General features: G+C 31.8%; 1 protein-coding gene across 1 annotated transcript in view; it reads right to left on the reverse strand.

Annotated features, from left to right (window-relative positions):
• Positions 1 to 3,785: 3,785 nt before the first annotated feature.
• LOC108756180 (innexin inx1) overlaps positions 3,786 to 10,147 on the reverse strand; it is an 8,245-nt gene continuing 1,883 nt past the window's right edge. Inside the window, exons 2-4 of the mRNA XM_018499791.1 lie at positions 6,545 to 6,652; positions 5,886 to 6,041; positions 3,786 to 5,098 (exon numbers count right to left, since the gene is read on the reverse strand). Of these exons, the coding sequence (XP_018355293.1) occupies positions 4,520 to 5,098; positions 5,886 to 6,041; positions 6,545 to 6,652 (843 nt within the window). The 3' untranslated portion in view covers positions 3,786 to 4,519. The remainder of the gene's footprint in view (positions 5,099 to 5,885; positions 6,042 to 6,544; positions 6,653 to 10,147) is intronic.

Raw genomic sequence — 10,147 nt, forward strand, 5'->3', positions numbered from 1 at the left:
CGAATTTAAGTGGACACACTCATGCGCATCATGGCATGCATATTAAAATCGTTATATAATGATTTTATCTAAATGTAAAAATAAAAAGTGAACATTTCGAATTATAAAATATAATTTTACCTAACAACGCAATAAAACGTATTGAGGATTTCGCAGTTTACCCGTTTCTATATTTATATTAATTAAACGCACCTTTACGTCAACATTTATGTACGATGGCTTCAATGTGCATCAGTGCATCCAACCGAATTTGCTACAAGGCACTTTATTGTATCATATTTTTTATATGAACGTATTTCTTTTTATAATGCGAAACTGTTAAATAAAGATAACGAAGGTAGCGATTGAAAATAATTTTATTGCAACAAACATTGAACGTATTTTTTTAAATATATGCGAAACTGTTAAATAAAAATAACGAAGGTAGCGATTGAAAATAATCTTATTGCAACCAACATTGAACGTATTTTTTTAAATATATGCAGAATCAATCATATCAATAAAATATAAAATTCAGATTTTCCGGCTATACTAAAAGAAATATTGGAAAATATCAATTTTACACACATTTACACATACAAAGATTATATCGTTATAGTTTTCAATTAAATACTATAAATTTAAAAAGTATCGGGAATTGATTTCATTTTATTTAATTTTATCTCGTCCTCTATTATTTTATTTTATCGATTTACTGCGCACATTAACTGATTTAGGTGAGTTAATTTGGAAAAACTCTGTATATTCCATTCAAACACTTCCCATTACGGCGTGTGAATTGTTGATAATTACGAAGAATTACATATCAATATCATGATCATTATTACCGTTGTCTGTAAGTCTTCGATCATCGTGTTTTTATCGCGATATGTACTTGCATAGATCACGATCGTATCGTGCGAGTAATAATTCTTACGTCAAACATTCCACCGCGTGTAAATAATGTCGCTTCTCTATAATTATAATTATAAGCATACGTGAATCATTATACGAGATGCGCTAAAATTACGGAGAATCAGGTAATGAGAAGCCAAACTAATTGGATTTCCGTGGAAGATAAATGAAACATGCAGCCAAACTGTTTGTTTACAGCATATATCATCTTTTCCGAGATAATCTCTTATTTCTCAACATTTTCCGATTTTATTTTAATCTTTTATTATAATATTCTCTAAAATTTAATAGCCTCTAAAATATTAATAATAATATGAAAGAATCTGTCGTTTTATATTACTTCAGTTTTTGTTAAATCTTTTTTAACACTTCTCGAATTCTTTCCAATCATATAATTTCAATCTTCCTGTAATAGTGATAATTTATCAGAATCGTTTAAAGTTTAATTTATTCGTAGACAGGTGTGAAAAATGCGTCATCAAATCGAATGCTGTTACGCGATGTCCGTTTTGAACGCAAATGGAAACGTTAAATCTCCGACATAAAACAAGTCTCTCATAATAGTATATCTATTTTAAAATTTAAAAAAGTAAAATTATCTTATTGATACTTCCGATAATATCTTTTAATATCTTTTAATGAACTCAATGTTTTTCTCTTAAATATTTTTATAAGGAATAACAATTTTTTATTAAATCATAATATTACAATTCTCAACGTGAATTAAAATTTATTTTTTCTATCATTTTTATTCACTAAAATTTAGCGAATAAAATATGCGATTGCATCAAATAACCCATCATCTATTATTGCGCGTCCAAAATTTATTTATTATATTTAACTAAATTTCAATAAAAAAAATTAAATATCGTAAATTGTTATAGGAAAAGAAATGCTACTTTTAGTGTTTGACATATATTTGATTTTTTTAATGTGAAATTTTTTTAAATGTATTTGTCAATAAGCAGAATACATCAATAAAAATTCAAAAGAAAAATCGAGCAAAAAATTGATGCCACATCGATAGAACCAGCTAAAAAAATCAATTTCTGACGCATGTACGGAAATTCACATTAGTTATTATGAATCATATCGGTTTTCATTTCTGTATAAAACAAAAAAGATGGGATGTCGGAAAAATTTGTCCTAAATTGTTTCAATAGGCGAACATATCAAGTTATAATATCTTTAGCCAAATGTAATTCATATGTCACTGTGTGTAGGAACCTTTATCGCCAGTCGTGTCAACAAGCGTCGCATTGAAATCTCCACGTTGTCCCACATACGCTCAAGGCAAAAAAACCACAGGCTCTGGCTTAGGTCGTTTTAAAATGTTTAATCTTTGCACATCTTTGCTCGCACATAGATACAATAAAACTTATATGCTAGGAAATTTATAAACGAATCCACGATTTCGAGTGGAAGTCTTATCCGACAACAATTTTTGTTGTCCGTGGAACACAAACAGGCAAAAAATCTCTCACGCAGTGTGTCGACGCTCAAAGATGAGCGGGTCAACATTGAAGTTTTTTGTGTGTCTCTCTTTCTCTCTCTTTCTTTTTTAATTTCTACCTTTAGTGTTCTTGAAAATACCACTATTTATCACATCTTACATAAAATAACACGAACATGCACGTAATTGCGACCGATGGACGAATACGACCATTAAAATAGTAGCTTGAAAATAGCTGACAGTTCTTCCTATGATACTTGTGGTCGTCGCAATCTGCGTGCAGTAACCATTTATTGCTAGTCGCGCTAAGGCCGTATTGCAAATGCGGTTTTTTTACGGTTCAAGATGACGCAATTGGTTGACAGCGAAAGTATTATACAAACACATATACATTTAGAACGCAAGAGTAATTCGCGTCAAATTAGAAAGAAGATAAATTACATACTAGGCGGTATCAGAATCCTCGACCTTAATTCCGATGATAAATGTAAATTTGAAATTGATTTTTCTTAAGCCATTACAAAGAGTTATTACTTGATATTTTTTTTTGTATAAAATATTGATTATATATCAATTAATCATATATCAATTGATCATATATCAATAAAAATTCAAAAGAAAAATCAAGTAGAAAAATTGATGCCATATCAATATAGTATCGATTAAAAAAAATTTCTGTCGCTGAAACTAAAGTCGAGAGTTCTAGCACACGCTATATAACAGCTAACGAAGATTCGTATGTGATGTCAAATCACGTACTTTCCTAATGTAGCCTCTTCTCCCTTAATTGACGTGTAGGGAATAACAATGACGCATATATCACTCGTAAAATGCCTGTTCCGTCGAATGGATAAACGTTCGCTGAAAACGTCGCGACAGGTTCGTAACGTGTGCGTCACGATAAGTTGCAACTTCATCGGTCATTTATGTAGACAGGCAACGGAAACCGCTTAATCCACTGTTAACAGTTAGATTACATGCTGCACCTTTTTCCCCAAGGCCGTCACGACCGACGAACCGAATTCTCGAATGCGACTATGGAAACGGAATAAAAGTCGATCCGCTTTGAGCAACGGCGAATATCTATAGAATATAGTACAATTATTTTTTACAACTAAAATGATTTATAAAGTAATATAACGGTGGTTCTCAGATGTGTATTTGTGAAAGGAAATTCGAGCTATTTTCTTGATATATGAAAATAAGACTCGAAAGAGAGACTGAATATTAATAAGTTTTTTTCTCGAATTATAAAATTTATATTTCAACTTTTAAGAAAAAAAAAAACATATATTTAAGGAAAAGAAACGATAGCTATTTTTAAAAAAGAATTCAATTAATATTTTCAAAAGTGAAATACTTTCCATTTTTCTTTCTACTAATAAAGAAAAACTTAAGATCAAAACACCTTTATATGTCTATTATATTATATACATTACGCGGGTGCTACGAAATTGAGCTGGATTTTTATTTGTTCGCGTTCACACCTCAAAATTACATTAGAATCATCTCTCAGGCTAAACACTCTTTCGATTGGTCTATTATTTCTTTATACCTACTTTTTAGCATCTATTTAGGTATATCCTACATATAAAACTATTTTATTAAAAATCTCTTTCATGAGACTGAGTATAAAATCATTGAATTAATCATTCCCAAGCAACTTGTATATAGAATTACGCGGGATATGGATATACATGCAATATAAAAAAAAAACGGTAAAAATGAAATATACATATACGTCTAGAATTGAACGCTTGGGAAAGACTAATTATTTATACTACGATTCAGAATATTCTTCTAACTTTTAAATAAATCAGTGGTTAAAGCAAAACGCATAACAAAGCGAAGTAATGATTGATCATGTCATTGTTACTTTGTTTCGTTGTGTTTTGTTTCAACTACTTATTTGTTTAAAAGTTAATGACGATTTTGAATCATTGTTTAGAAAAACAATTTAAATCCAATTTAAATCTCAATTGCTTACGCATACCTGATGCTACTAATACGTGGATCGAAATACGTGATATGAAAATATAACCATGTATTATCTTAGTGTAAACATACTTGCAGGAACGCGCCGCGAGGTGCGAGTCAGTCCATGTATCGGTGTATTTGAACTAAATAATTAAATTATCATACAGCGCAAGGTGCGCGTCCAAGATTTCGCGCTTATGCGGTCACGGACTTCGAGCTAGTATTACCCATCTTCTTCGTAAATTCCATAAGGAAATCCCTATAGAGGAGCGAGTCCATGTTGGTCGAAAGAATGTAAAGTATCCACCAGTCACCTAAGTCGACTTTTCTGCTGACGCTCTGACAAGTTTCAATGGGCAATAGTCTCGACGATAGATGTAATACTCTCGGCCGTATCATTGGAGCGAAAATGATCAGAGCTCGATATATTATCAGAGCAATTAACATGATGCCTAGTATGAAGAACCAGAACCAGATGAAGATGTATGTCTTTTCGTTGACGATATTTAATGGCAGAATGCAGAGAGAATCATGCTGCTGTATTGTACCCGAAGCTCCGTATTTGTGGAATATACACTTGGTAACGCGGGGAAACACATAGACCATGGGGTCAATTCGTTCCTCTTGCGGTGTATCCGAGAACTGCAGTACTCGCAGACCATAGCTGAGGAATTCGCCATCGAAGAATCGGTTCATCAGATAGAGTTGACCGATTATATTGACGAGGCACAGAACCTCGCAGGCGAAGTACCGATACACGTACGTGTTGTGATTCTGAAAGCACAATTCATCGTTGAATTAAAGCAAATTGGACTCAATGAGGACGAATTGATCTTAACGCGGTCATCTCCCTCTCTTGTGTCTCACATGTCTTCCCCACCTCCCCTTCTACTTTCTTGGTCATCTACTAACATTTCATCCAAGTGACACCGGGATCTCATGTAATCTATTAAATGCAACCTAGTTTCGTTGTAAGAAATTAACATTGCATTTAAGAAGGATTCATGTTAGAAAATTCACTAGATTTTTACATTGCAAAAAATTATAGTCGCATCTAGAAATTCAAACTAGATTTTAGTAGATATTTATTAGATTTTATTAGGAACTTATTAGATATTTTAAATTGCAAAAAATTATGATTGTATTTAAGAAGGATTCGGATTATAATTTGCTGGTTATTTTACATTTATATTTATAAAATCTTATGAAAATATTTTGTAAGATTACTATTTATCTTTAAATAATAAATCATTACGAACACTGTTTCTTATCACTTCTAAATTCTACGGTTATCTATTTTACGGTAGATTCAAATTTAATCTCTCAGTGTATTTGGAAAACATTCAGTAAAGCGGGAATATTATGACTAAACGTTAGTTACGCAGTAACGCGTGCGATGTTATTGAAATCCAAGTAGTTATCAGTGATCACCAAGAGCGCCTAGTTAAATATGGATCAGTCTGCCTAATAATAAATCTGCCTTTTCATACATTATTATTTTGTACATCGGCCAAGTGAAAAATTAATCAAATTTATGCAGTCGATTTGTTTATTTTCTTACCCTTATGTGCATCATCAAGTAATCCATGAGAATACTTTTCTTCTTTGTTATGTTGTCCTTGGTATCCATACCACAATTCATTCCCATGACCAATGCTTGCATCAGGCCGCCTTCCCAGAAACCCCACAGCCATTGCGGTACATAACACAGAATCGCCTATTAATAAAGGTAATCAGATGAATAAATAAGCATTATATAATGTAATGTCAATCATTGTAAGTTATAAAAATTAGACGAATTAATTCTGTAAAGAAATTACATCAAAATTTACTGAAACACTCAAAATATCATCTTTTCAATCACTACTTTTTGTATGTACATTAAACTCCAGAGTGGAACTCTTTCCGTTAACGCATTCGAAAATGGATTGAGGATCAACGCTCAACTTTTTACAATTTATCTGTCTCGCAATTGTAACTGTACAAATCTTTGCGAACGGCTATTAAAGCGACCATTTATGATCTCCTACGCGCGAGTCAACACGTGGGCCGCCAGACATAAAGGACAAGCGCGGATCAGCGAAAAGACAAGCGGGCGAGCATAAAGAGGAGATAACAATGGGAAGATCTCCGAGAAGTCCTCCTTCTTACTTGGCGCGCGTTCACCATGTCGCACGTCTGGCAAGATTGCCGATAAAGCAAAGGTTATCCTCTGCTTACCTGGAAGAACAGGACGAAGCAGACCCACTGATAGTACGTGTAGTATTTCCTTGCCTCGACATCTCCGAAGTCGTTGGCCACTCCTGGATGGGCCACCTCCGAGCCGACCTGTGGAAACACGAGCCTTTAGCGACTTAGCGATAACGATGGCACCGCGTTATATGCATCTCAACGTGATAAAGCTATTTGACCCTCCTTAGATAACGAGAAGTCAACTCCTACCTCCCCCCTCCTGGCTTTTTATTAGAAATTAACACTCGAGTCTTAGCTGTTGATAATATAAATCTTCCTTGCGCAGCTATATGAGTATTTTTCTTGATGGATACGTTTCATGTTTAATAGACGCAGGAAGATCAAGTGCACGCGTCATTACAACTGATATATATTATCAGGAGAGTTAATAATATCACAAATGATATTCATTTTTTGGTGTATTTAATGATTTATTCTTTTTAATTCTTGCATTTTATCTTTTTTTTTTTCCTTTTCTCCGACGTGAAGAGAAAAAGAGAAAAGATGAACCGTGTAAGAAGCTCGAGCTTATTCGTTTCAGATGAAAATAATATAATTTAAATTGTCCTAAGATATCGCAAACTCGAGCGATACTCGAACGGTCGTTAAAAATAATCAATGCGCCACGGTATCAACTCCTCGTATTGATACATTCATAAGCAATCTTTTATCTGAGGAGTAATTGCCGGTTCAGGATTAAAAGTAAATGATGAATACTTGTTGAATATTACATTTATACAGCACAGTAGACAATGCAATATAAAAAATTTTAGCTTCTCGAAGATGATTAAAAATACATTTTTTTTTTATCTATACAGTCATCAATATGGTCATTTTCATAATTTTCTCTGCATTCGTAAAGACGACTTACCAATTCACATGTTTATAAATACGTTGATGGTCAAATTTCAAAGTACAACTCGCAAAAGAATCGTATAAATTACAGCCACATATTACTGCACGTTTATATAAATGCTTCTGATATTTTATACGATTCTCTAATATTTGCGTATATAAATTTTAGTAATAATGTAATATATATACGAAGCTATTTTCTTTGGCTCTACACATGGATTTTCCAGTATGTACTATTATTATTACATCACGTACGTACATCATGCAAAACTCAATTGTCCCACATATTTCAATTAAAACCGCAGTTGATTATCTACAATTTCCAACATCTCGTTCGATGTTGAATCAATTATCTCCGCCTCATTAGCCATATAGACAGCATTCCTTTCGTTCATCCTCGCACATTTAACGGTATTCAAATATTTCGAACAAAAATTGTGTCTCGTTGACTTTATTTTTGCCGACAGTGCGCGACAAATTTTTATAATATAATATCGATAATTATGAGCGTAGCCAAGAGGGAGAGCAGGAGGGATCGCGTCTCTCTAAATCTTGTAAAGAATAAAAATAATTAAAGCCGCTTAAACAGACTAATGCTTAATGAGTATTTACAAGAAATTGATTTTGGAAAAAAAAATTAAAATGTTATAGAAAAATTTTCTGAGAATCTAAGATTATTGTTATAAGTTTCTTTAGTTCGAAGAATCAATTTACAATTTTAAGAGAAAAATAAATTAGTAAATTAAATATGTAATTTTGTGATTTATTTGCTAATAATTAATTAAAAATAATATAAAACAATATAAGTCCATACCACTCGAATATCCTTCCCCGATCAAAAGTCACAACTCTAATTTGTCTTCCCCTCCCACAACAAATTCATTGCTACGCCTATGTTCGCAAGAATTATGTATTTTAATTTCGCGTAGAATTCAAATAATTAATACTCAATTCTAATTGATTAAAAATAATAAATTCTTTTGAGATTATTTGTTGTATATAGATTACAAGTGTCACTTTTAAAATTTACACGTGAAAAATATGCGAAACCATATCGGGTTTATGACATATGGAAATCAAATGCTGATTATGTTACCTGCTACCTATTAGATCAAAGCTGTAAACGTAACAAATTTCTTAACCATGAAGCAGTATCGAGTATCGAAAGCGATATTATTTACAAAATGATGCAACAAAATAAGGAAACTATGTGATCAGGATGTTCATTGAAACCTTGGAAAAAGTCCTTGAGAACTCCCTTGATAATTTTATAGATATTTTTATTCAAAATTTCCAATAAAAGATCAGATCATTTTTTATGCAATTTTGAAATAATTTGAAGTGCAAGTAATGCAAACAAACTATAAAATATATTATAAATTAGTAAAAAAAAAAATAAGGATTCTACGAGATTGTATCTAACATGTTCTGTAACTGCCGAGAAATCTATAGAATAATATGAAAAAAACTCAAACATTACAAGATAATAATGAGTTATTTTCTTCTGCTGGACATTACCTTCTATTGTCACCTTGATTTTTGTAAAAACCCGAGACACGCACGTACATATACTCGGATATGTATGCCATATTTATTGCTAACCAGTTATCAACATCAAAAAAAAAAAAAAAAAAATAATCAAAGAGACAATGTTTTCAGAAAGTGATAGAAAAATAAAATTCAGGAAATTTTCCTGAATATTGATAAACAGTTCCATGAAAATTCCTGATTTTCAAGGATAGAAAAGAAACTCCGAAAATGTCACATTTTCTGGGTAGTAAATACTTCGTGTGACCTGAAGCGTAATCTAGTCACACAATTAATGAACGAGTATAAGGTGATTTCAAATGTACAGCTATGGCTTTAAAAAAAAAAAAAAAAACTAAAGATTAGCTATGCTTGCGTCTAAAGCTTTGGCCCGATAAGTCGCGTCAGCTGGTAATACAATCAGTATTTGATTTCCATATATGATAACGTTGCAATATATAGTTTCGCATATATAGCTTTTATTCGATGCGCGTATGGATTGTCAATAAAGACAATATTATAGAGCCTTCCTATTGAATAACGAACAAGTTCCACGTATTTTGAAGTAGAAAACAATGTTCATAAAATAAGTAATTTCTAAGAAATGACGTACTTAAATTCTTGTAAGAACAGCGTATATTAAGAATATATTACTAAGTAATTTAAAAAATGTAACGTCATCAAACATGATGATTATATAACCACTTGGCTCATTAATCATTCTTTTTGCCATGAAACACCTTCCATAGATATTCGCAGAGTAATCAAGTGTACTTTCTTGAACATTATACGATTCACAAAGAGAGATAGCAGATATAAAATCTTTTTCGTAATTTTAAAGACAATTTCTTCATGAATAAGAAAAATAACGTGCATTGTATGTGAGCAATAATTCACACAATGATTCCATCTCAAGTATGATACATAATGCGATTATAATACAATAGACAAATGAGTAATTGTTTTTTTATTAATAAACTTCATTAATTAATTTTATTAATTTTCTTAATAAAATACCAGAAAAACTAATTTTATTAATAAAAAAGACTTACAATATGAAAATAATCAACTCTAATATTTTATAACAAAAAACAGAAGTTACAGTAAATCAAATTCCATTTTTGTCGGATGAAAACATGGCGGTATTCTGGGAAACGTTTCTCATTCTCAAGTAATATATCTGACACTCGAAATACTACTGTACTGTAC

Source organism: Trachymyrmex septentrionalis, unplaced genomic scaffold (genome assembly GCF_001594115.1).
Source record: "Trachymyrmex septentrionalis isolate Tsep2-gDNA-1 unplaced genomic scaffold, Tsep1.0 scaffold97, whole genome shotgun sequence".
Classification (NCBI taxonomy): domain Eukaryota; kingdom Metazoa; phylum Arthropoda; class Insecta; order Hymenoptera; family Formicidae; genus Trachymyrmex; species Trachymyrmex septentrionalis.